Raw genomic sequence first — 26,207 nt, forward strand, 5'->3', positions numbered from 1 at the left:
TCGGTGCTTTGGAAACGAACAAATAAATCTACCGAACATTAGAGAATGAAATAGATACAATATGAGAACGCTCCATCAAAAAACGATAGTATCAAAATGTTATAGCTCGAAATTCATTGCAACCACACAATTGTATCTGACTGATATATTATTATACGCAACGATGCAGTTTTATGGATGAATGGGATTTTTATGAAATTATTGAAATTCTACGAGGGGAAAATTGATGACCCTCATATATGTATATCTGGAATTCAGAATTCACTGATTATGAAACATGCAATAATCGTCTACCAATAAAAGTTTCCCTCCCCTTGCCAGCTGATTTCTATACGAGCTTTTGCGCGCTTAATCAAAGTCATAACCAGAGCGGTCACCCATCCAGATAGTGAACTCGTGGGTTTTTTCACAAAAATCAACTGTGTTTTAAAGATCCAGAGAATTAACCTTAAAACAACAAAAATCAGATGTGTAGTGTCATATAGACTTGTTTTTCTGAAGGGAATTTTGTTGTTCTATATTTATGTTCTATGTTTGTTAAACTGGCAAAGAAGAAGAACGTTATAATGTTCTCCCAGGGACGGGACGAAGCTGAATTTTTGGAAAAAACCTCGAAATTTTTCCAACTGCTTTGAAATTTTTCCAACTGCTTTGAAATTTTTCCTGCTGCTTTCAAAATTTGCCAAATACGTTCAACATTGAGGGGTATCGTCCATCCCCCTCCGCATCCATCCCTTAGGCCCCTCCATAAGAGATGATGTGAAATAGAAGATTAAATGGGTTATGCTTGAATCTGGTAACTTTTATACGAAGTGAAATAAACAGAGATAATAAACAGACCTAGTATGGGTGGTTGTAAGCTGAATTCGTTGTATGAAATACAAATCAATAGGAGAATTATGTTCAATATACAGGGTGTTCCTAAATTGAAGGTATAAACGAAAAGGGGAGATTCCTTAAGTGAGTAAGAAAAAAAAGTCCCATAAACATGGGGTCGCAAACGTTTCGTTTTCGAGATACAGAGTGTTGAAGTTTGAATTTTTTTCAAGTTTTTTTCTCATAGTATCTACACTTCACAAGATATTCAACTGAAATTTGGCATAGATATTACATTTTAGAGTTCTCACCACGTGACATGGCAATTTCGATAGAAGATCTACAGGGTGATATTTTTTCTGGAACACTGCCAACTGTTCTTCTGCAGAACTTTTTTTTGGTGAGCAACTGTTAATTTTAAAAATGTAAAAAGAAGCTTTGTTCTTATACTAAACTTTTCGGTCTCTTGTAGTTTTGTTGTATCTACCAACGATTTCGAGAAAAAAAATTTTGAATCATCGCTACAGATCAGGAAAATTTCCATAAAAACTGACACTGAATCCATTCACCACAGCTTACAAAGTGGCCTTCCCATCATAATTTGTATTTTCACGAGGATTTCGAGAGAATCGTTCAAAATTTTTTTTCTCGAAATCGTTGGTAGATACGACAAAACTACAAGAGACCGAAAAGTTTAGTATAAGAACAAAGCTTCTTTTTGCATTTTTTCAAATTAACAGTTGCTCACCAAAAAAAAGTTCTGCAGAAGAACAGGTGGCAGTGTTCCAGAAAAAATATCACCCTGTAGATCTTCTATCGAAATTGCCATGTCACGTGGTGAGAACTCTAAAATGTAATATCTATGCCAAATTTCAGTTGAATATCTTGTGAAGTGTAGATACTATGAGAAAAAAACTTGAAAAAAATTCAAACTTCAACACTCTGTATCTCGAAAACGAAACGTTTGCGACCTCATGTTTATGGGACTTTTTTTTCTTAAACTCACTTAAGGAATCTCCTCTTTTCGTTTGTAAGTTCAATTTAGGAACACCCTGTATATCGTCATCGAAATTGCATTAACTCATTTACTATTAATTCGTTGGTCAAATGGAATGGAAAAAGTGACTTTATGTTTGTTTTACTAATAGTAGCTTAGTTCGTTCAATGGTTAAAATCAGAGACAGAGTACTGTGTTTCAAATATTTCGCTGTATCTAATTTCCTCAGTGGCTCACATAGGTTCCATTCAGAAAAGGAGTTATTTCCCGAATGGCGTTCATTCGTGAACGTTCAAAACACACCGCACTAACGACCAGAATTGTGGATTTCCAATGCCGTCCATTTCGTCCCATCTAGACCGGGATTGAAATAAATTTCAGAAAAGTAATCTCGGATCCATCTTACCCCGCCCAGGACTTCAACTTCAATGCGGACAATCGAAAAGTACGTACTCTAGGGTCGTCTTTTGGCGAAGCCGGCGTTCGTTTGAAACGCCGTAATGCTGATCGAAAGCAGGTTTTAGTTGTGGATTGGTAAGCATCTAGCTCTTTTCCACAAGATGATGACCGGAGAATGAATCGCGTGGGACATTTTGCGGAGTTGAAATTCAGCCAGGAACGTTTTACCGAACGATATATTAGAAAAATCCTCTTTAGTAATCAGAAATTTGTTTTTGAGTAGAAATTGGGCGAATTTTTTTTGTGATTTTCGTGAAGGAGATAGACAACTTTTGCTAGTAAATGTTGAAATTTAAATAAAAATATTTGAAAGACAAGGAGACGTTCTCAAGTTCTAATGTATGACTATCGACTTTGAGTAAGTCAGTTTCCTCTGATTCACTGACCGATTTAATGATCCATCAAAATTTTATTTCTCCACGGAGTAATATAGATCGGATACAAATTTCAATGGACCATTCAATTATAATCGAACTTCCTACAACTGGGCGTTATCCACAGTATTCCTATCGATAAGAAGAACCCCACTTAATTTCAGTGTAATAGGTAGGTACGAGGAACGAGGATATATTGAAGAATTCTCAGCCTACTATAGAACCAAACAAAATTTCAATGTCAAAATATTTTATTACTCAACATGTTCTCTTCTTAATTGGATGCATTCATTACAGCGAACCGGCAACTTCTCTAGACCTTTAAAAAAAATGTTTCTTCTTGCTCTGCAAACCAGAACTCCACAGCTTTTATTACTTCCTCGCTGGAAGAAAATTTACGACTTTTAAAACTTTTTGTTGAGGAAAGAGGTCGGATGGAGCCAAATCTGGTGAATAAGTGCGGTGTTCTAGTAATTCAAATCCTAAATCACCAATTTTTTTGCATGACAACATGAGATTTGTGTGTAGGAGCGTTGTCCTGCAAAAACGAAACACCTTTGGATAGCTTTCCGCGTCTTTTCTCTTTAATTTTTTCCCGTAGAGTGGTCAGTTATGTGAAATAGTAATCTCCGGTTATTGTTCTACCTTAATCCAAAAAATCAATCATGATTACTCCATGGCAATCCCAAAAAACTGAAGCAAGAACTTTTCCAGCAGATTTTTGGACACGAAATTTCTTAGGTCTTAGAGAACCAGAGTGTCGCCATTCCATCGATTGTTGCTTTGTTTCTGGATCATAGAAATGTACCCAAGTCTCATCCATAGTAACAATTCGGTTCAAGAAGTCTACATCGTTTTCAAATCGAGCACAGATCGAACGCGATGCTTCTACGCTTGCACGTTGTTGGTCAACATTCAAACATTTGGGGATCCATTTTGCTGCAATTTTTCTCTTGTCCAAATTGACGTGAACTGTATGATGAACGCGTTCGTATGAAATATTCAGTGCTTCAGATATCATCATCTTCAATGGAAAATTTACCTCTTTTGAAGCTTGCAGTCCAATTTTTCACGGTGGCATACGAAGGACATTGATCACCAATGGTATTAAGCATATCATCGTTAATCTGCTTACCTCTTAATCCTTTTAAATACAGGTACTTGATGATGTCTCGATACTCCAATTTTTCGATTTTCACAATTTCGGTGGACATCTTCTTATCTTTTAATTTATTGCGTGACTCTGGTTCACTTTTTTGACCTCAAACTTCACACTTACACTTCTAATGAGTTATTGTTCGTTGCTATGGTAACGCAATATTTTTCATGCATGGAACTGGTCTAGGCTAACTAGATATCAATACATCCTCGTACTTGTCAACTTGTCTGATTCGTTAAATTATTTTTTTTGATTTCTGACATTTTCCTGAGTTTTCAACAGAACAATAGATCTAAATCCTATGAAGAATCCAGAAGTCGACACCTAGCTTCATGGGAGTTTCGATCAAAAAGCTATCTTTGTATTCAGAAGGCATTATTGTGATAAATTTCCGAAATATCCCGAACAATTGGATACTCTGAAAATGAGTTTTGTCTTCTGCACAAACATCCCCGAAAAATCTCGAATGTCAACAAGCTGAAAAACGTTTTCCATTTGTCGTTCCACCTGGTTACAGACGCTACCCCAGATAAAAAATGAATATATATTTTTTTCGGTGAAATGAGAAATCGCGTTTCCCGACCATGCATGCATATTTGGATAAGCCGTAAAAATACGCGAAGATTCATTCAGAAACAAATTTCCCGAACCTTCAATTCTTATTTATTCGCCACGATATCCCCCATCATTCTAGAGTTATGACGCTTTTTGTCAATGTACACCAGAAAGGGAAGTTTGTCCTGTCCCTAGGACCGAAATGTTATTCGAAACCGTTCGGCAAAAAAGTGAATGATGTTATGGGGACGGAACTTTCTCGATTTAATGGGAAAACGAACATATTCATCATACGAACAACAATTTTGGTGGCAAACTCAATTTGATACTTTTGATGAATAAGGTTCCTGTAGGAAGTTACTAACGCAACGTCTTTATCTGATCTCGGTCCTCATTCGTTACAGATGAGATTTCTCATTTCGAACTACTCTGACTTGATAGTGTCCGGATGCTGCAAATTCAATGAATTGATTTATTCCCTACAGATTTTTTATGATTATTGACAGAATATTTTCGTTTCTTTATGAAATCTTTTACACTATTTACAAAAGTCCAATCAATGATTTACATACACACCATACATATTTGCTCAATTTAATATTCTTCGGCGATCGATTTCGGTTTTATAATTTATGTTAAAAAACATTGTTCGGATTGGAGAAGTTCATGGCATATGACAAAAGTATGGGGAATCCGGGAGAGTTGAACCCCTTTTTCGAAGGTCAGCTTTCGAGTAGTTTTTCTTCCAACCATTCGGTCTTGAGGAAGTTTCAACTGAACGATTGCCGATGTGAAGGTTTTCATCATCAGATGTATCAGCATTTGAAATACATATTTTCTATTTCAGAGTCACTCTCACTTATTTCCGATATGTTTTTCACTTTTTTGAACCTTTGTTAATTTTTTTATATTTTTTCTATTATTTTCATTTTTTTTGAAGCAAACTATTATCTAAGCTCAGTGCGGGAAATGTGGACCACGGATTATGTCTCCCTACCATAGCATGAGTCGAGTCTCTCGCACTCCCTTTTAGTCTATTCGACAGATGTTTTCTCAAAACTTTTACAACTATTATTAGGAGACTCATCGTTTGTGAAACAATATTAATCAATAACAGCAATAAAACTAAATAAAACTATTGAACTTTTCAGACAGTGTAACAAACAAAAATCATTCAATTTCTTACTTCCTAACAACAAAATCACGATTAACCCTCTCACTCTCGAACTGTTCTGATGGCGGCCAAAATGGAGCCGCCACTAGTTGTGCCTTGTTACGAGTATGTTTCAAGCAAAGATATTACACACCAAGATAGAGCATAGCGAGAGAGAAAACGTCCTCGAAATAAGATAGCTATATGTTTATATTTTGATCAAAACCAAAACAATAAACCACATGCAACGATTGGTTGAAAGAATCATGTTTTCCGAAGCATCTATGCATCCAGTAAATAAAGGGATAAAAGGGATGCTCCATATTGGTGTGTAATATCTTTGGTCGCAAGCTATTTACGATACCGATAGCGCGAAATTTGAATTGAAATATTTGAGGTGGTTCAAGTCTCCTACCTGAGCAAGCCTCCCGAACCTCTCCTACATGAAATATCGAAAATATATTCAAAGGAAAAATGAACTGAGGTGTGATCAAAACGTAACACATCCGCAGCACAGAGTAATTCACATATTTTCTTGTTAGATAACGTTCCATGATGTCAAATGGTATTTTACCGAAAGACACTCGTCATGGTTCTTACTCCTCCGGGTATATTCGGGGAGTGAAGCAGTTTTTTCACCCCCTTCCATTGTTGAAATATTGAACATAATCGGAACCAAAGGATGAATAATATATGATGAAGAGGAGTTCCTGGGGGGCGAGTGGAGTCTGATGGAATATTCACAAAAAAGCGGTAGGCATTCCGTCTGAATGCAAAGTATGAAAAGACGACCGAAATAAGTGCAGTGGATGAGTTCGGATTAGGCATTAAGATCCCATCAATATTTTAGGCAGAAAAAGTGCCTGGAAGGAAAGCTGCTCTGGGAATATGAATTCGACAAAATTTCAATATTAAATTTATCAGAAAACAATCGATAGATTGAGAGAGTTTCACACCTGTATTTCTCATTTCATCTCCACGAATTTTCGTCTATATAGTGATTGAATGGGAATTTTTTTCATTTCAAATTTTATTCAGTATTAAATGAATTATTATTTTGTTTGCAGACGATAATCAAAGAAATGAACCGGCTGGGGATGATAGTCGACCTGTCACACGTGTCCGTGGGCACCATGAGAGATGCTCTAGACGTTTCGAAAGCTCCTGTCATCTTCAGTCACTCCTCTGCGTACTCACTCTGCAATGCTTCGAGAAACGTGAACGATGAGACATTGAAGAGAATCGCTTTGAACCGGGGGATTGTGATGGTCAATTTTTACTCCCGTTTTTTGACATGTAGTGATACGTCAACTGTGGCAGACGCCGTTGGTAAGTCAAGAAATCAATCCAATATAGTTAGATATTTGGGGCAACTATGGCTTCGAAGCTAACAAATTGATTGATTTCAATGCACATGATTGCCAAATTTTTAGCTATGTCTGATGAAAGTTTATTCAGCTCAAAGATTTATATTTTGACTATTTGGTCGAAGTAGTAAATAGGATATGGAGTACCTATATTCATAAAGTAACGAATAAAATCAGTAAAATTCAAATTGGAAAAAAATATGTATAATATACAGGGTGTCTATAAACAAATGTGGAGGACTTAGGGAGATTATTACTCGATGAAAAGAGGCAGGGGTAGTTCCCATAATTATTTTTTGAAATCGACCTCCCTTCCAAGATACAGCCTTTGGAAGGCGATGACATTGTTTTCGTGGGATAGATTTTCGAAAAATGGTTTCCCATTCAATTCTGGAGAAAAAAATTTCGATACAGTCGATACTTTTCTCGGAATAAATGAAAACTTACAAGCAGTATACGAAGGTATATGAGGCAGAGAGTTGATGCATATATGTATTTTAACGGGAGGTACTCATTCTATGGAACACTTATACGATGAAATGAAATGAAATTTTTCAAGAGACTTTTTTTCTCCAGAATTGAATGGGAAACCATAAGAGAATTTTATTTTTTGGAAATCTATCCCACGAAAAAAATTTTTGAAGGAAAATCATAAGGGGTTGTTATTTTCAACTCCTAATTATAAAGTTATGAGATCTAAAAAAATTGTGTGAGTAACATCTACTTATAGTGCTCCATATTATGTATAGTTTTATGACTCGGTGTTTTTTAGAACCCGTAAAAAAAATTAAAAACTGTCAACTCGTCATCGCCTTCTGAAAGCTGTATCTTGGAAGGTAGATCGATTTCGAAAAAAATTTATAGGAACTACCCCTGCTTATTTTCATCAAAGAATCATCTCCCTAAGTCCTTCGTATTTGTTTACAGACACCCTGTATATTTTATGTCAATAAAAGGATTTTCTATCTGGTATACTTTGGAAGATAGTAGTGGTGAGCGTCGAATTTGTCATCAGCCTCTGTGTATACTATGAATACCTGCGTATATGGATAGAGTAAGGATTAATAACTTTGTTATTAAATGTTCACCAATTTTTCACACCATGATTTAGGTAAGTAAGTATTTAAAAATAAAGCAACAAAAAGAATTGGCTAGTCATTCGAAAAAAATGACGACGTCACACTGTAAATATGAATGACTTTCAACTAAAAACTAAAATTTATTATACATCTATCTATTGAACCAGTCTTGGAGGGTTCTAAATACTTATATTCAGAGCTACAAAGATGCAGCAAAATATTTTCTGTGATAACCCAAAATATAACCAGCCTCTGCATCACTCCTCACACTGAATCTGTTTCCAGCCCACATAAATCATATAAGAGAGGTTGCTGGGGTGGACAACGTAGGACTGGGGGCAGGATACGACGGGATTAACTAGTAAGTATGGTCATTTATTTTCCTGACTCTCCCGTGTTCTCTACCTGAAGTATGTAATTGCTAACAGGACACGTCCATTTTTCTTCCGCTGAATTTGTGCTCATAATAGTGCCCGGATTTTTGATGTAGCTGAATTTTTATAACTGCGATATAGGTCAAAAAAGGTTCGCTTCCGATGGAAAATGTACAGGTACTAAAACGGTATAGGTACATATTTCGACATTGTGTGTGAATATGAAATTATTATGGTTCGACATTCAATAGTTGGATGAAATAATTCTTTGATTTATACAGCGGGTTTCATAAAAGTTTTATAAATCGATCAACAATTTGAGAGTCAATCGGTGCCCAGATTGAAATCGTTGAAACGAAGAAGAAAAATACTCGAATGAGTCAACTTTCATTTCAAATTACGCAATTTTTCAACATTTTTAAGGATTTGATATATCAGGGTCTATAGACCCTGATATTATATATTCCATACTTATACATACATATCATAGACATAGAGACATGGACTGAGCAATGCCAGCATGAAATTGGCTATTTATTAGAAAGAGAGAAAAGCTCGTCGGGACATACCTTTCTCTTTTTTGTTCACATAGAGGTGAGTGTAGACCAATCAAAATTCTAGAAAAAGACAACTGCATTCCCGACGTGTTTTTCTCTCTGTCACTTTTTTTGACCGTATTTCATGCATAGATATAAAGGGAAGACACAGTCCATGTCTCTATGTCTATGATACATATTGTATATTGCATACATATAAAGGTGCAAGACTAAGTCCTTATTGGTTCATTCGCCATTTTGCAACAAGCGTAAGAAAATAATGGATAACTAGATTATTTTCTCTGAATTGACTCGAATGAGTCAACTTTCATTTCAAATTACGCAATTTTTCAACATTTTTAAGGATTTGATATATCAAGGTCTATAGACCCTGATATTGTATATTCCATACATATACATACATATTGTATATTCCATACATATAAAGGTGCAAGACTAAGTCCTTATTGGTTCATTCGCCATTTTGCAACAAGCGTAAGAAACTAATGGCTAACTAGATTATTTTCTCTGAATTATATTATAGAACACAAAAGCATAAGATTTTTCAATCAATGATTTCAATTTTTCAGCATCTCTTTTTTTTACAGAACATATGCGTTTCCTTCACGTCAACTTTCCATAGTCAAATTGAGATGCCTATCCAATGAATAGCTTCCATTTTTTCAGAAATCCAAAATGAGTGGTTATCGAAATGAGCATTTCAAAAAACATTTCTTAGATACTTTTGTTTAAAATGAATGTCAAGATTCCTCTAGTTGGTAGCTACATTCTTACTTTATCTTGCATATGTAAAATTCCTAGCACCCCTATACCAACGCACCGTCACGTGTGTCTTAATTAGCATATTTGCCTGATTTCAAAAATCGCACATTCAGACAATATTGGAATTCAAGATAGCATGAAGAAAATAACAATGAGATGTAACTGCTAAAATAACTTTTCGCTCCGAAAACATTTGTGTGAGTGAATGCCTAACATGATAAAGAGCTTTCCGACAAAGAATAGAAAATAAGGGTATTCTGAATTGTACGTTTCTGCTGTAATATACCTTTGTGCGATGAAAAGTAACAGAATTGTTTGTGGGTATGCGAAAAGGAGAGAAAGGATGTTGACAAAACCCCCAGTGTTCAAAACTTCGCGGTACAGAAATGATGACATATGGAATGGAAGGTTTAACTGGTGAACAATTGTGATTCTCTTTACCTCTAATTAGTTCCAAGAATGTATGTGTTTGCTCGAATAAATAAAAACTGCGTCTGTCTGAGTTGTCATTTTATATGACCATAAGAAATAAACTTTTAAGTTTATTTCTTTACCTGTTCGTGAAAAATTTTAAAAACTCAATTGATCGATAATTAATCAGTATGTGTTTCTTTATATGGGTTGATAATACTTCTGAGATCGAAGGAAATTTCAAATTTCTCATCATTAACTGAATTTAGACGACCCTGTTTGCTCATAAATTGTGCAATCACTCCAATTACTCAAGCTTATCATATTTACAATGAATCACTCATGTAGTATCTATATCATACGGGTGTTAGAGTTAATTATCACCCATTTATCACCGTCCAGATTGTTCTGAAGGCCCGAGGATGGCAGATAGAGAACTAATCCTTTGTACAAAGGAACCTTGGATTGTTATTGATAGAGAAGGAAGGGTGGAAATTAGGGGATGAGGTCGTTCAGCGGTCAGCTACGCCGATAAACGCCACCTGTGATCCTGCGAACTAGCCTGCTGTTATATAAACCCCTAGGATGTATACTTAAGCTCTCTGTCTCTTTCTTTGGTTCTGATGAATGGGGTCCGTAGTATTTTGATAAATAAACTGTCGGTTCGAAGTTCGAATCGGTTTGCATTTGTAGCTTTGTGTTTCACTCGCATTCGATTTAGATAGGAATGTCAAAGATTTCTTGGATATATCAAGAACTGACTGTGACTGCCGAGTGCTGACTGCTTTTAATGTGAATCTGAACAAGAAAAAAAAAATTCCCCTACGCATTATTGCACTTTGTTATTAACTGAAGCATCTCTAACCAGCATCCTAAAAAACTTTATTTATTTTTCAGCGTTCCGCAAGGACTAGAAGACGTATCCAGTTACCCTAATCTCTTCGCCGAGCTCATTGGTACGGGAAAGTGGAATGTGGAAGACTTGAAAAAACTAGCCGGATTGAATTTCATTCGCGTATTTAGGGAAGTGGAAAAAGTTAGGGACGAATTCAAAAAAGCAAATGTTCCTCCTTATGAAGATGTCATGATGCCTAGACCCAAAGACAACAATTGCACTTCACAAGAACACTTTTGATTTGTATATTCCCTAATAGTGATTCTCGTGTATTTATACCATGTTTAAGATGTTTAAATAATGGTGATTGTTAGGTGTTTTTTATATATGTAAGTTAAGTAAATATTACGTTAAAACCAGATGGTGAAATACAATTTCTATTGCAATGTCTCAAATTGATGATCTTTCAATGTTGCTTCTAGTTCAGTAAATGTTTTTTGGTGTACATATCTGGCAACCAATAATTGGAACAATTCTCAATCTCGCGATTTAAAATTACCAGTTTTAAGTTTCATTACCTATCCAACAACGAGATAAAAGTTTGCATTAGTACCTATAATTATTATTTACTTGTATTCTTATACGTTCCAATCTTTAAGAGTAGATAATTCTCGAATCACCTGAAGACGCTGTATACAGAGTACCTATATAGGTACAGTTCTAGAGAAACTATATGAATGCTGGTTTACAAACTCGATGAAAATGGAGTATATATTACAATTTTTCTTGTTTATTTGAAGATAATCATTTTTCCACCACTAAATTCAAGGGTTTGATGTTTTTTTCATTAATTATATTTGAACGAAAGCAATTTATTTTATCGAGATATATCGAATAAATAAAAGTATGCTTGACGAAAAAAATTTCAAAGTTAATTTTTTCTAATCTGACACGAAAGCAATAAAATCAACTTATTGGAAGAGGCATAAGTAAATTTGAAATGTATTTTAATCATCATGTCTAAGTATAAAACCTGACTAACTTATTGAATATCAGTAATATGCCTAGAAATATACAAGGTGATTATTTACACTGTTCTAGTCTATCCCTAAAAATTAAATTTCAGTAAACTGAAGTTATGAAACATAAATTAAACTCAATAATAAATCAGAAAAGTTTTCAGTTATGGCAGATTTTTTTGGAAAAAATGATAGAACAATCTTGAATTGAACCAAGTATGTTTGTTATTTTCATTAAATTTATTAGTTTACTCATGAATCAACATACAAATTGTGGTGTGTGATGAGCGCAGACAAAATGTCAGAATCGGCAAAAATCACCTTGTATAGATACATGGCTGACTACTGTCTTCGATATCTTGGAACACAAAAGATGGTATAGACTCTGAAGAAAGTGATAATATACATATAGTTCTTAATAAAAAATAATGGAAGAATAATTAATTCGCATAATATGGAGATCACGAAATTTGGATAAATTGAAATAAATTCTAGGAAGAATTGTGTAAATGGGCGGTATCTATATATACCCATCAGTGTTGATATGAAGTTAATGATTTTTAAATGTTGATAAATATATATATAGTGTTGGGTATTATAAAAAATATGCGTATGTATTACTTTGAAAAAAGTAAGGATAATTCTTATTTCTTATAAGAGTATAGGATAGTTATCTGAGTACTCAATTTAATTTATATATGGACTACTATAATAGGTATATTGTGCAAAAAGCTCTTTCAAAGTGAAACTTTGAACTGAACAGAAGTGAAAGTGAATTGCCTTTCGTTATATTTTTCTTTCAATAATAACCTCGGTGGAAAACAATTCGCTTAAAAATATCATAGTTATTGGTAAGATTGTTATTGTGATTAAATGTTTCTACGACTTTAATCATTATATTTATTTGCTCAGTGAACTCTAATCCAGGAAAATAGAAATGAAAAATTTGTTGAAAGTTATGCCGAAACGTCGATAATTCATTCGAAAAGCTTCTTTTATGAATAATGTAATATATTGAATATTTTTCAAAACACAAGGTGTCGTTTCATTACTAACTGGAAATATATAAGCTATAGCTAGAGCTATATGGCTGAAAATATGAAGATTCAACCTAAATCCCTCGGATAAAATGTGAGTTACAATAGCCAACATAATTTTAATACATACAGATTAAAATCAAAATAATCGTGCAAAGTTTAACTTTGATAACTCGATTAATATTGGCTTTATCGCTATGAAGAAAGAGTACGGTATTTGCGAAAAAGGTAAAGGAGAATCGAAAAAAGTGATAAATTGCAATTCAGCTAGTGGCGTAGTATTTGGGAAGGATTAACCAGTCACTTGTTCCTCTCGCACGCCTTTGTTACCAAAGAAGTTTTTATTTATTATAATAGATAAAAACGTTACTTCAAACCAATTACTTTTAATTAATTCTCCGCTAAATATGACATTAATTAATATGACAAATTAGTGGGCACAAATAATTTATCAATTTCTATACAAAATACAGGACAGTGTGACAAGCGATGAGTAACAACACTAACAACTCAAACACACTCCTATCTAGGTTAAATCTTCATATTTGGAGCCTACAGTTTCAGAAACACAGCTACAATATAAATTTTAGTAAATTTTGTGAATTATTGTTAATTTTATGAAAATGAATAATGAACAATAAGCAGTATGCTTTTTATAGCTAATAAGTACGGAAATAAATTCAGCCCGATAATTTACGTAAGTAATTCTTGCTGAACGTTCAATGTAGGTATGCACATGTATAAAATATTTTCTCCATGTGTTCACTATGACTGATGAGAATGAAAACGCAAATCTATGAATTACCACAACAAACTGCTATGCATAACAAGGCGGAATTTGAAAATTGTGACTGATTAACTTTTACTCTAGGAATTATAAACAAGTTTATCACGGTTCAATTTCATACAGTGGAAAGACTTGATCAAATTCGTAAAACAATATTGAATTTCGATGAATGTTGCAATCTCATTATGTATACTGCATTCAAATTTATTTTAGCAGTCGGTTGGCCATGAAATAATTTTCTCAAGTTTTTGTAACTAGAACGAAGTTAGGTTGGCACTGATGAAATGTCGTTAATGTCATAACGCCGTTGCCACAACTAATATCAATTTTTATTACGAAAATGTCGAAAGTGATTGAAAAAAGAGACAGGGTTTCAGGAAGTGCTATTTAGAATTCAGGTCCGCTCATTCAAATAGTTATACCCTGATATTCTAAAATCCACAATATGTCAGACGGTAGCGAACATATTCAATGTAAGTGAATTTATATAATGTTTCATCTGAATCTAAACGACTTATATTTCAGCTGAATATTTCCACAATCAGAAAGATTGTGAATGAAGAGTATGACAAAGAATTTCCTTCTATTGGGAGACCCAAAAAAGTGGTGGCATTTGGGAATTTTATGTTTGAGTGAATTAATGCGAAAAGTTAACTACAGGATTTTCGATAAATGTCATCGGAGAATGAGTTCCCTAAAATGGATTTTTCTGTTTTTCATTTGACTTGTCCTATACAATGTAAATGTCTTAAGCTACTAATAAATACCTAATTATTATAATTACATCAATGTACTTAGATGAATAGCCACAAATACGCGCAAGTTGCCCTGTTACTGTTTATTCATGTGAAATTTTTGTTCAACGGTGAAGTTGCATCTTCACTTGAAACTTCCTTCAACTCCTTTTACTTATATTGATGCTTGATGATTTTTATTGAAAAATTTAACATTCTTTTAATTATCTGTTAATACCTTCGGGAGATACCCATTGCCAACCACTGCATCATATGCATTTCATCTTCGGGTTAATATTTTTGAAATCTACAAATGATGTAAGCCAAAGAAGATAACGAACATTAACTCTCCTCAAGCTAGTGCATATTATGATATTATACTGATCTCTTGTATTTTCCATGCAAATAACTGGATTTGGTATGCCTTCAATCAGTTTGTATAAACTTCAATTATGTTCGTCAGATATTTTCCGAAGAGATTCGACATTGTGATAAAATACGTGATAACAGAAACTTTTACGTAGAACGGGCAACATAGCGTTGATTTAAAACCCAAAAATGTTTTGACAAGCTTCATAACCCCACATTTTCGTACTATACAGAGTGAAATGTGTCAAATTTCCATGGCCAACCGACTGCTAAAATAAAGTTGAATGAAGTATAGTCATTTCATTTCTAAATGATGTATGTTTAAGTTCTCTTATAGGATATTGTGAATTAAATTGGACCAATTTATATTTATAGGTAATTTTTGAACTATGTAAATAAACGAAGACCCTAGTGTACATAAAACCAATAATGTTATACTGTTCCATAACATATCATAGTATTAGGTTTGAAAAAATAGGAAGTTTGAATGTATTCAGTTTCAATTTTAACTGTAATTTTATTAAATTTTATATTTCATTTAATTGTACATTCATTTTCACCCCGAAGATTTTCTTCATTATCCAATTTTGAAGGAACTAATAACTAATAGATGTTGTAATCAATCCTAACAGATGCAGCCGAAAAAATTCGATTCGCAGGCTTCGTTTTCTGGACAACGTAATTTTTTTTTCCTTATTTTCATTTTACTGTTTTTAGTAGGGGAGCTAACAATACTAAACGGGGGTTCACTCGAGAGATTGCGACGATTATGTATGGTAGAAAGAAAAATGGTTATACATACGAGGTTCGTATGCCTTTTCGTCGGTGGGGAGGGCGCCCACATTTATAAAAAATAGTCAAATGGAAATACTGGAGCGTACCATTTACAACTTAAGCCGTTTGCACCACAAAATTTAAGGCAGAAGTTATGTTATACTTGTTTCAGTGATGCCTATCATAATGGCAACTTAGTTTCTAGAAGGCCATGGTTAAACTTATGAAAAATTGATTGGAACAAAACTTCATGCTCAAGTGAATCTCTTTTCGGCTACCCTACTATTAGTTCTAACTTCTGTGCTGCAGAAATATAGAAATGAAAACAAATAAAGGATTTACTAGTGTTTATTGTATAGATATATTCAACAACAAAAATCGATCTCCCACAGAATATTTAATTATATAATTCTTGTGAACCTGCTCAAGAAGTCAAGCCAGCCACACTTTTTTTCCAGTCGTCTTTGTGACCAGGTTTAACGAAACGTTTAATCTTAGCTCTCTTAGCTTGAATTTTAACTGATGGTGCCACTAGATTTCTTTTTTGTAAATTCATGAACCTATCAAGTAACAAACTAGATTGTTTCTTGATACCCCTCAATGATCCAGTGATTTCAGATGGCATATTAAATTCCAAATCATTTTCTTCAAACTTATGGAAACCTAACCTTTTAGGCAGCTTTTCTTTCATTTTCTGATATTCTTCCCTTTTCTCTTTATTTTTTGATATTTCATTCTCTCGTTTTTTGACATACCTCTCTAAAGCTTTCAGGCTGTTCAACTCTACAATCTTTTTTTTCTCTATTTTAGCCAATTTCCTTAACCTTTCTTCCAAGAGTAGTCTTTTTTGCGTTTTTCTTTGCTTAATCGTTTTTTTCTTATTTTTCGTAGGTGGATTGATTGCTCTGTATTCACTATCACTAACAACATCCTCTTCTTCATTTTGATTAGTACTTGCAATGGGCAATCCTTGGGACATTTCCTCAATCCAAGATTTATCTCCTTTACCTATAGCTACCTTCTTCAAAATATTCTTAGTAACACGATTCAAATGTTTATCCCTTTTAATCAAATCTTCTTCTTTTTCTGCTATTTGTCTCAAAAGATCCTGATGATCCTCGAATGATGGATTATAAGATGTACCAGGATGTGGTGGTTCAACTGTAGGTAAAACACTAGTTTTCTTCTGCACAGTGGGTGTAACCTTGAACAAATAAGCACCAGTTTGCCGTAAATTATGTATTGCAGTATCTTCTTCGATCCATTCACCAAGTGATTTCTCTTCAGTTACATCCCAAGCATCTGACTCGAATTGTCCCCTCTTAGGTCGCTGCAGTTTGCATTTTTCATAATATTGTTTCCCTTTGATAGAATCTACTTCTTTTGCTTTGAGAATGCCTTTAGTTTTCCTTTCTTCTTCTTTCAATTTAACAAAGTTGCTACTTCTATCTACTTTACTTCGAACTCTGTTTCTTTTGACTAATGGATCAGGGACATTTGTATGTGGTTTGAGAATTCTAAAACATTTTGGATCTGCCAATCTCAATCTCACCTTTTCCTTCTTCGACAGAAAATCTGTCGTATCCTCCGTATCTTTTGTAAATGATTCTTCATTCAAGGCTTTCAGTCCAAACTTCTCTTCAAACCTTTTATTTTCCAAGAATTCTTCGACATCATCAATGTTCACATGTTTACGCCATGAGATTTTATTTCTTTTCGACACTCGCTTTTTTTTCATTTTTGAATCTTTATCGAAAAATTCCAACTTGGAAACAGCAAATCTTCAGCAGGCAGCAGCACTGTATTTTGAAAAGAGGTTATGTCATAGAGATAAGTACCATAGACAAAAAAAAAGAAAGGTTGTGTATCAAAGATTTATTAGTGTTCTGTGATCTGGACCTTTCAAGCACAGAACATCGTTTCTACAGAAAAATAGTCTTCAGTTTTTCTGGATCTTTTTCAAAATAAACTGGTAGGAAATATTTTAAATATCCCAAACAATTTTGGATATACATGAGATTTGAAAATAAAAATGCTAGTAATTAAGTAACCATGTTCAAGAGTAGATTATCTACTATGTATCTACTCTCAAAATTCCATGACTATAAATTTCTTTGAATGCCAGTCAACTCACTTAAGTTTATATATGTTTCAAAATATTTATTCCTAAAACAATAAAATATTCCATGTATTTAAGACCAACAGTAACGCGACAACAATAAATAAATATATAAAATTGTTTTTTTTTTTGATAATTTTGTTTTTGATTATTAAGAAAAATGTAAATCATTATTATTATTGTACATAAGTATAAAAAGAAGTTAACAAAAAAGGTTTCTCTTAAAACATATACAATGTCAAAAAGTGCCAAATCAATGTCCTGAATTTCGTCATTATATATTGAAAATCAGCCTAATTCAAAACATGGTGTGTTTTCTTAGAATTAGATGGTCATCTTAATATGTGAAATTTCATAAAATGTTCAAATTTGTACTGTACCTAAAGACTCATAAAACCCATCTTTACCTACACTAGACATGAGTGATAAGTGTATAGTATTAAAAGCAGCAACTCCAAAATAATAATCTTTGAAGTGTTCCATTATTTGTGTAGCATCAAACGTTTCTCTCTTGAACAATTTTTTTCTTGGAGAACCAACTGCTTTTTTCCTGTACTTGGTGTTCATAAGAGTCACATGAAGCTTTACATTTTCTGAATATTCTCTGCAAAGTCCTAGAAAATTTTTCAGCACCTTCATGTGGTGAACCAGTAATATTATTCCAAAACTCACCCCTTTCATAAAATGTATTCAATATTGAATCAGCTATTTTTTGTAAACTTTCTTCAGATTTGGAATCTTCAGCTAAGGAAGCCTCTGCATACAAAACATTTACTTTAGAGTAATTTGCATTCATACAGTTAAGGCCCTTAACTCTTATTTTCAATGGAACTTCTGTCCTGAAAATATTAGGTTATTTGGTAGCTTATATTTAAAATGAAAATTCCTTTACACACTTCTCAAATGAATTTTTAACTTCTCTGAGCACATCTAATGCCTCATGCCTTTCTTTATCATCGAGTAAGGTGAAAACAGCTATGGTTAAATGTAATTTTAAAACACTCTGAAATATTGATTCTTCTACACCTTGATAATTATTTGCCAATATTTCTTCCTACAATTACTTTTGAATGAATCAATGGAAAATAAATAGAAAATATACAAATACCCACTTTAAACTTTTCAAAATTTTGTTTGATTTCAGGACTTGAAAGTGGAATTGAAATGAACTGCAGTGCAGATAATTGATTCCTTATATCAGCAATGAAAGAATACATTTGCTCCTTAGCTTCGTCAATTGATTCCATAGTCTCCCCTAATATTTCTAGAAAACCATCCTTACCATTTGTAGGGTACCGTATGATGGTATTAGTTTCACTTTGTACTGCATTTATTTCTGGATTTTCATATCCCACTAATTTTGAATAGTAAATCCTGTAACAATATACTTATTGGAAAACTTAACTTTCTTAAAATCCATTACGACCAATACTGACGAAGGAAGATGAATCTTTTCAGAAAAACGCTGGATTTTTTGATCTTCAGCTTTATGGGGAATATGCGTCAAACTCTTATACTTCTTCCTATCATATCTCCTTATATTATAGCATTTACCATCAATCCACATTCGAAGAGGTTTCAAACAATTCCTGACGTCAAAATCAATATTAAACATTTTGTGAAAATTAATATAGATATTTTACCTTTTACTCATTTTTTATTTTTCTGTTATTGTTTTGCTTTGACTTTGACATCTGTGTTTCTAACCACAGAATACATCTTGACTTACTTTATGTTTCTAACCTAGAGACGTTATATCTGACCATAGAGACTCTATGTCTATGATCTGATCAAGATCTTGGCAGAGATATAGCTATATATAGTTATATATAGATATAGCTATATCAAAGAGTAACCAACTCTTTGGCTATATATCTGGATCTTGGTCGACCTCGGTTATTCCAGAGATATAGAATCTATATATACCTTCTAACTATAAGTTCTATATCTCAGGGTTATTCATGTTCTTGTTCCAGAGTTCTGTGTCATTCAATTCATGTGGGAATTGGGAAATACTGTCATTCGTTCATCAACCCTGATTCACTGGTTGCATATGTTTTTATTTTGACGAGAAACTCCAAAAATTTCCCAACAAATAATAATAGTTCGTAAAAATGGCTATGGTAAAAATTCCAGAACAAAAAGTCATCCTATGTGGAGAATATGGTGTTGGAAAGAGTTCTATATTCAGAAGATTCACTAACAACACATTTGTTACAGCTACTGATAGAAGAAGTACACTTGGTTTAGATAATTTCGACAAAGTATATAGTATAGGTGATAAAGATATCAAGGTGGATATTCACGTAACTTAACAGTTATCACTTAGTTTTCATATCATAATTACAGCTTCAGTTATGGGATACTGGAGGCATGGAAAGGGTGGCTTCAATTACTTCTAGTTATTATAAGTTTTCAGAGGCTGCTATTTTAGTCTTTTCGTTAGATAATCCTTCATCTTTTCATACTCTTTCTCAGCATTTATTGGATATTGTCACATATGCAGAGACAGCCAAGATATTTTTGTGTGGAAACAAATCCGACTTAGTTGGAGAGCCACCTCAAATTACTGAAGCTGAAATTGAATCATTTTGGTAAAATGATATCCATTGAGTACAACCAATGAATATAAATTTTCCTATATTTCAGCGAACAATGTCAAAGTTTAATAACAAATACTTACCAGATATCCTGTAAGACTAATGAAGGAGTAGAGGAGATGTTTACTGATATTGCTTTTCAACTTGTTAACAGTAATAGAGCACGCTTAGAATTGCAGTCAATGGAAAAACATGGCTTTAAAATAACGCAGTCCATGGAAGAGCTTTCTGATGAAAGCTGTTTATGTTAAATCAACTTTATTTCCAATCATATTGTTGTAGACTAGTCATTGAAGTATGGTATAAAGCTAGGAATACATGGAGCTCATATTTTGTAATATAAAAATTCACTCAATTGAGATCTGGTAATTATAAACATAATAAAGATTTAATTTGAGTTTGTTTAATAAACATTATTTGTGAGATAACATTACATATAAAGAATACTCTGCTGTTATACTTAGCATTAAAAATTTAATATGAATCGAGTTAGTTTTATCAGATTCGTCTTTGGAAGAAACTATTTCACATTATCATTTTATTGAATTTCAATAATATTCAATAAACCCTAATTAGATTTTTTTCTAACAAGAACCTGGTAATTTTCAAGTCTTCAGCAATCTAATACGATAAGTCCGCCTTGAAGTTTCTCATGTCGCCCCGGAGCTCAATCATTTTTAATTGTTAAATCTAAATATTGAAAAGAAATGGGCACGCTAAATTGACTTGCCCGTATGAGAATTTTGTCAATAAATATTATCGCGTCTTTTTGACGTTGTATGATCTGAATGTAATCAAAATATTATTGGATCTTCTGCAAAATCCAAGATTGATCAAAATAAATCGAAAAAGTTCTGGTGACAACCAGCAATATATCTGAACTGTAGTACCAAGTACTGAAGTACTGTGTCTGAGGCCTAGGCTCTGTAATCTATGAAGCAGAGGCAAGACACGATGTCTAACAGCCCTCTTAAATACAGACAAACTTGTCTCTGATAGTGTTAAGAGGGCTGTGGTTCACTGCACAGAACAGACCCATTGACTTACTTTATGGTTCACTGGAGGGCCTACGCTCCATAGCGTTTTATAAATTAAAATTTTATGAAAGCAGTCTGCCATGCCCAGTCCGGACCTGGCAAAATCAGCTGAACCGACAAAAAAAATTGAGGTTATGAAATCGCAACAAGACAAGAGAGATTAATTATTAAAAACGTCCCATAAAAAAGAAATCGCAATGTTTCGACCTATTAAAATAATTCCTTCAGTGCATCGAAGCATCATCTATTCTTTTATAAATAAACTTTCAACAGGTACTTTTAATAATGACAATTTATCTGGTTCAACTACGAAGAAACATTTCAGAAAATAAATTCGATTCTGGAGAGAAGCTGTTTGAAGGTAGACCTCTTTACCTAGATGCTCAAGCAACCACACCTTTGGTAAAGAAACTCAGTATTTAGTAGCTGTAATTTATAATCAATAACATCGTAGGATCCCAGAGTTTTAGATGCAATGTTACCATATTTAACTTCATTTTATGGTAATCCTCACTCTAGAACCCATGCATATGGTTGGGAAACTGAAAAAGCAGTAGAAGTTGCAAGAGAACAGGTTGCAAGATTAATTGGAGCAGACCCTAAAGAGATAATATTTACATCAGGAGCTACAGAAAGTAATAATATTGCCGTGAAGGGAGTTGCTAGATTTTATAGCACAAAGAAAAAACATATCATCACAACACAAACTGTAGGTCTGATATCAGTCTTTATAAGTATATGTATTTTATCAGCAATGGTTTTAAGGAGCATAAATGTGTGCTAGACTCCTGCAGAGCACTTGAGGGAGAAGGATTCAGGGTAACATATATGCCAGTAGATAAAAATGGTTTAATTTCTTTAGAAGAATTGGATAAAGCAATAACTCCCGAAACATCCATAGTATCAGTTATGACAGTTAATAATGAAATAGGTGTTAAACAACCTATTTCAGAAATAGGAAGAATGTGTAAGGAGAGAAAGGTATTTTTCCATACAGATGCTGCTCAAGCTATTGGTAAAATTTCATTAGATGTTAATAAAATGAATATTGATTTAATGTCGATAAGCGGGCACAAGGTTTATGGACCAAAAGGTAAGAAGAATTAAATGAAATCATCTATTGAAAAACTAAAATTTCAAAAAAAATAGTCCCATTATTATATCCTTGATAGGAATTGGTGCCCTATATGTGAGGAGACGTCCTAGGGTACGTGTAGAACCTATCCAGAGTGGTGGTGGACAAGAAAGAGGCTTGAGAAGTGGAACTTTACCAACTCCATTAGTAGTTGGTTTAGGAGAAGCTTGTTCTATTGCAGAGAAGGAAATGGATTATGATCATGCATTGATGGAAAAATTGAGCAAAAGACTAATAGGCCAAATCAATTCATCACTAACTCACGTTGTGAGGAATGGTGATCCAGAAAATAGTTACCCTGGGTGCATCAATTTATCATTTGCTTTTGTGGAAGGTTAAATGAGAAATAATTAAAAAAATTGAAAAATTTTCACAACCTATTTGTAGGGGAATCTTTATTGATGGCATTGAAAGATATTGCTCTTTCTAGTGGATCGGCTTGTACATCAGCATCTTTAGAGCCATCTTATGTTCTTAGAGCTATTGGAGCTGATGAAGATTTAGCACATAGTTCTATAAGGTATTACAAAGTTCTGCTACTCTGTTATTCAGCTTCAAATTTAAAATAATCAATGCATCTTTGTTAATTTTCTGAACGTCGTGTGTAACACTCTGAAGACCAGTTCTAGCACCAATGTTGTTGAAATTTTTGTCTTTAATTACTCTATTAAAAATTCTGATAACCTAGGTTAAGAGAAATCAGGTTCTGACCTGGTTGAGCAGCTGCCATTCAGTTTGATTGACTATAGAAGAACTGTATTATTGGTATCACACATAATGCATATAGAAAAGTATCATATTCTTGACGGCAATCAAAATATATCCAAATTTTTTGAAATCTATTGTAGTTTTAGATATCTAATACAACTATTATCAAAGTGTATGTACGTCATCAGGTACAAATACTTATTATTCTTCATTTTTAGATTTGGTTTTGGTCGTTTTACAACAGAGGAGGAAGTAGACTATACAGCTGAAAGATGCATTCAGCATGTGAAAAGATTGAGAGAAATGAGTCCCCTGTGGGAAATGGTTCAAGAAGGAATAGATCTTAAAACAATACAGTGGTCTCAACACTAATTACCTCATATTTCAAAACAGTTAATTTTACTATACTGAAGTATCTTCAAACTTCATCTGTTGCTTATGCCTGTTTGCACAGACTTATTTGAAGCAGGATTAACAATATGGCTTACTTATTTTTCTGATTGTTCATAATAAACTACTTATCATTATAATTATTTTCATAGCAGTTAATATAGCAATCACTGAAATATCACCATGCTAAGCCCGGTTCAAAAAAGTCAGTGTAAATATGTGTTAGTTGTTGAAAGGAATTTTTAAAACGAAAGAAAAGCATTGTAAGTAAATTTTTTATTTCTATTATGCCTGTAAAGGTATAGATATTTCTGAATTATAATAACCAGTCGCTGCTGTAGTAAATCTTATGGATAAATCGATTGACTTCAAAACTGCAGTTCCAAAGTCATAATCTCTATATTTATCTATAATAAATGAAGCATCAAAAGTTTTTCTACTTTTGTTTTCATCTCTTCTAAATAATGAATTCATCAAAGTTACATGTAGCTTGATATGTTCATAGTGCTTTCTCACATAACCTAAAATCGAACCAATTATCAACATAATCTATCAATAATTATCTATTTGTGATAGTGCATATGAATAGATATATATTTCACGGATTTTATAAAGGTACTCACCATTAATATAAAATAAATTTGATATTTTATCAACAACTTCCTGAAAGTCATTGAAATCTTCCTGATTGTCCATCTTAACGTTTGCATATAAAACATCCACTTCACTAGGATCATCATTCATAATTTCAATTCCCTTGAGTCTGAACAGATAATGATCTTTGCCTAAATGAGTGCTACAATATAAAATACCTTTTATCAGAACATTTTCTTTCTAGATTACTTCTGTGATGATCAGAAATATTTTTCTAGTTATTTTTCAACCTGAAAATTCTGGTAATCTAATAGCACTGGAGGCTCTTGAGTTAAGGTTCTCTCCATATCAATATTTCAATTTCAAGGACAAATAATAAATCAATCCGGTCAGAAATATCTAGAACAATCCTCGGTAGTACTTAGATAGTGCACATGTCCCACCCTACCTTAATAGCCCAAAAATTAAATCAAGCACGAATGTGAAAATCTACCAATGTGAATGAAGTCATCCCCAAAAGTATTTATATTTAACAAACTAAAATACAAATATCGTAATATACTTCACCTGATTATTTCACTAACATTATCTGACAATAACTGTTTAGCATGTTCTATTTCAATTTGATCTAGTAAACTCAACACTTCAACAGTCATATGAAGCTTATTTGGATTTTGGAATATATTTTCATCCACACCCCTTGTAATTTTATCTTTCAGTATTGATTTCTGTAAAATACTAGAGCTAAAATCAGACCACCCATAGATAAATATCTACCTTAAACTTTTCAAAATTAGCTCTTATATCATTGGAATCCACAGGTATTGATATAAAATGGGTACTGGCAAACTTTTCACGTTTAGTTAGAACAAGTAAAGTGATTTGATTGCGGGCTGATGCTACACTTCTTTCATTATGACCAGTGATTTTGACAGGAACTCCTACTTCATGAACCCTAGGGACTTTAATTGAAGTTTGTGTAATTTCCTGTAGTTCCCTCAACTTGCTACCTTTAGGACCAACCACCACAGGCAACAAAGCCCTTGAAAGGTATTAATAAGGTTTGAACATTTATAATATTGGTTTACTTACGATGGGACATGGAAAATTGTTTTGAATTTCCCAGATTTTGTTGGGAGTATATCATAATTGTCTTCAATATCCATACAATCTAACAAACCCTCTGAAAATAAGATTTTCGGAAATAGCTATATATACAAATATGTTAATGGTACCATCATTGTCATAGTATGGGGCAAGTATTTTCTTATTGGTCGAAAAATTATCTTGTTCCTCAAAATTTACAACACGAGTACTCCAAGTTATTTTTGGAGTTTTAGTGTTGGACTCATTCTTATTTTTTATCAATATTGTAGTAGTTGGAATAGGTTCTTTTGAGTAAAACAATCGCGGAAATCCCGGTGTGCTCATATTGTTGGTATATTTACTACAGAGATCACTGTTTACTGTTTGTTTACTTCACTTCCTTCAAGTGTCAATTATCACCTGACTTTGACAGATGACTATTAATGAAAGTGCATAGAAATAATTTTTTCTATACTTCTTCTTTTATCCTTTATTATGTGCCCGGCTGGCGCCATCTACACACTTGAAGTCTGAAGCAAAGAAACACCTTTTTCGGTGAATATTTAAACATCTCTTTTATAAAAAATATCGTAGTGCTAACTATTTCTTGCAAGAAAAGGAGGCGCAGTTCGTCAGGGCGATTGCGTATATGGGGCTAATGCAAGTGCGTAACATAGACATAAAGGTAAAGTTAAGAAAGAAATTGGTGAAAATATCTTCAACTTTTGTGCGAAAACGTTGTTTCTCTGATGAATAAGTCACTGGAAGTGCTGCAGATACTTTCACTGGTTACAAAGTTAGTGGAGAGGAGAGGAATAAAGTCATTTTGAATTTATTGCACGGCACCACCTTATTTTATGTGAGCTCGCCAATGCGCGCTCAATGTCATAGTACGCGCTGGTATGACTTAAATCAAAGAG

The 26,207-nt window shown here is 33.4% G+C and overlaps 6 protein-coding genes across 7 annotated transcripts in view; 3 read left to right on the forward strand and 3 right to left on the reverse strand.

Moving 5' to 3' along the window:
* Positions 1-11,355, forward strand: part of LOC123311131 (putative dipeptidase CPSG_01350) — a 249,916-nt gene extending 238,561 nt beyond the window's left edge. Inside the window, exons 9-11 of the mRNA XM_044894921.1 lie at positions 6,581-6,842; positions 8,245-8,320; positions 10,961-11,355. Coding sequence (XP_044750856.1) covers positions 6,581-6,842; positions 8,245-8,320; positions 10,961-11,198 — 576 coding nt within the window. The 3' untranslated portion in view covers positions 11,199-11,355. The remainder of the gene's footprint in view (positions 1-6,580; positions 6,843-8,244; positions 8,321-10,960) is intronic.
* Positions 11,356-15,950: 4,595 nt separating this feature from the next.
* LOC123311583 (ribosome biogenesis protein NOP53) lies at positions 15,951-17,451 on the reverse strand. The gene has a single exon (XM_044895629.1). The coding sequence runs from the start codon at positions 17,354-17,356 to the stop codon at positions 16,043-16,045; it is 1,314 nt and encodes a 437-aa protein (XP_044751564.1). The 5' UTR covers positions 17,357-17,451; the 3' UTR covers positions 15,951-16,042.
* Positions 17,452-17,478: 27 nt separating this feature from the next.
* Positions 17,479-19,441, reverse strand: LOC123311584 (activating signal cointegrator 1 complex subunit 1-like). The gene is made up of 6 exons (XM_044895630.1): positions 19,381-19,441; positions 19,174-19,326; positions 18,850-19,111; positions 18,634-18,791; positions 18,410-18,576; positions 17,479-18,351 (listed from the first exon to the last, which is right to left on the reverse strand). Exons 1-6 carry the CDS (start codon positions 19,389-19,391, stop codon positions 18,101-18,103), a joined length of 1,002 nt encoding a protein of 333 aa, XP_044751565.1. The 5' UTR covers positions 19,392-19,441; the 3' UTR covers positions 17,479-18,100.
* A 268-nt stretch (positions 19,442-19,709) lies between these two features.
* LOC123311360 (ras-related protein RabC) lies at positions 19,710-20,818 on the forward strand. 2 transcript variants are annotated; one of them, XM_044895269.1, is made up of 4 exons: positions 19,710-19,903; positions 19,958-20,031; positions 20,087-20,331; positions 20,387-20,818. In XM_044895269.1, the coding sequence occupies exons 1-4, from the start codon at positions 19,852-19,854 to the stop codon at positions 20,586-20,588; spliced, it is 573 nt and encodes a 190-aa protein (XP_044751204.1). In that variant the 5' UTR covers positions 19,710-19,851; the 3' UTR covers positions 20,589-20,818. The 2 variants fall into 2 exon arrangements, with proteins under 2 accessions (XP_044751204.1, XP_044751203.1); XM_044895268.1 differs by having other exon boundaries at positions 19,715-20,031.
* A 658-nt stretch (positions 20,819-21,476) lies between these two features.
* On the forward strand, positions 21,477-23,797 carry LOC123311358 (cysteine desulfurase, mitochondrial). Its single transcript, XM_044895265.1, has 7 exons — positions 21,477-21,647; positions 21,700-21,776; positions 21,829-22,083; positions 22,140-22,467; positions 22,547-22,843; positions 22,897-23,029; positions 23,436-23,797. The coding sequence occupies exons 1-7, from the start codon at positions 21,572-21,574 to the stop codon at positions 23,587-23,589; spliced, it is 1,320 nt and encodes a 439-aa protein (XP_044751200.1). The 5' UTR covers positions 21,477-21,571; the 3' UTR covers positions 23,590-23,797.
* A 78-nt stretch (positions 23,798-23,875) lies between these two features.
* LOC123311359 (activating signal cointegrator 1 complex subunit 1-like) lies at positions 23,876-25,706 on the reverse strand. Its single transcript, XM_044895267.1, has 6 exons — positions 25,437-25,706; positions 25,294-25,384; positions 24,979-25,243; positions 24,769-24,929; positions 24,231-24,403; positions 23,876-24,128 (listed from the first exon to the last, which is right to left on the reverse strand). Exons 1-6 carry the CDS (start codon positions 25,630-25,632, stop codon positions 23,893-23,895), a joined length of 1,122 nt encoding a protein of 373 aa, XP_044751202.1. The 5' UTR covers positions 25,633-25,706; the 3' UTR covers positions 23,876-23,892.
* Positions 25,707-26,207: the final 501 nt, after the last annotated feature.

Source organism: Coccinella septempunctata, chromosome 4 (genome assembly GCF_907165205.1).
Source record: "Coccinella septempunctata chromosome 4, icCocSept1.1, whole genome shotgun sequence".
In the NCBI taxonomy this organism is placed as follows: domain Eukaryota; kingdom Metazoa; phylum Arthropoda; class Insecta; order Coleoptera; family Coccinellidae; genus Coccinella; species Coccinella septempunctata.

Bases quoted from the DNA above. Each gene is read 5' to 3' on its own strand.
- LOC123311359 (XM_044895267.1), bottom strand. From the start codon at position 25,632: ATGAGCACACCGGGATTTCCGCGATTGTTTTACTCAAAAGAACCTATT. The intron at 24,404-24,768 runs GTGAAGTATATT...TTTATATTGTAG, and splicing joins AATGTTAGTGAAATAATCAG to CACTCATTTAGGCAAAGATC. The intron at 24,129-24,230 runs GTGAGTACCTTT...GTTCGATTTTAG, and splicing joins AAATTTATTTTATATTAATG to GTTATGTGAGAAAGCACTAT.
- LOC123311360 (XM_044895268.1), top strand. From the start codon at position 19,852: ATGGCTATGGTAAAAATTCCAGAACAAAAAGTCATCCTATGTGGAGAA. The intron at 20,032-20,086 runs GTGGATATTCAC...TCATAATTACAG, and splicing joins TAGGTGATAAAGATATCAAG to CTTCAGTTATGGGATACTGG. The intron at 20,332-20,386 runs GTAAAATGATAT...CCTATATTTCAG, and splicing joins GCTGAAATTGAATCATTTTG to CGAACAATGTCAAAGTTTAA.
- LOC123311358 (XM_044895265.1), top strand. From the start codon at position 21,572: ATGTTTCGACCTATTAAAATAATTCCTTCAGTGCATCGAAGCATCATC. The intron at 21,648-21,699 runs GTACTTTTAATA...GAAACATTTCAG, and splicing joins TATAAATAAACTTTCAACAG to AAAATAAATTCGATTCTGGA. The intron at 21,777-21,828 runs GTAAAGAAACTC...ATAACATCGTAG, and splicing joins CTCAAGCAACCACACCTTTG to GATCCCAGAGTTTTAGATGC.
- LOC123311583 (XM_044895629.1), bottom strand. From the start codon at position 17,356: ATGAAAAAAAAGCGAGTGTCGAAAAGAAATAAAATCTCATGGCGTAAA.
- LOC123311584 (XM_044895630.1), bottom strand. The intron at 19,112-19,173 runs GTCAGTATTGGT...ATATTGTTACAG, and splicing joins GAAAAGATTCATCTTCCTTC to GATTTACTATTCAAAATTAG. The intron at 18,352-18,409 runs GTGAGTTTTGGA...AAAATTTTCTAG, and splicing joins GAATACATTTTATGAAAGGG to GACTTTGCAGAGAATATTCA.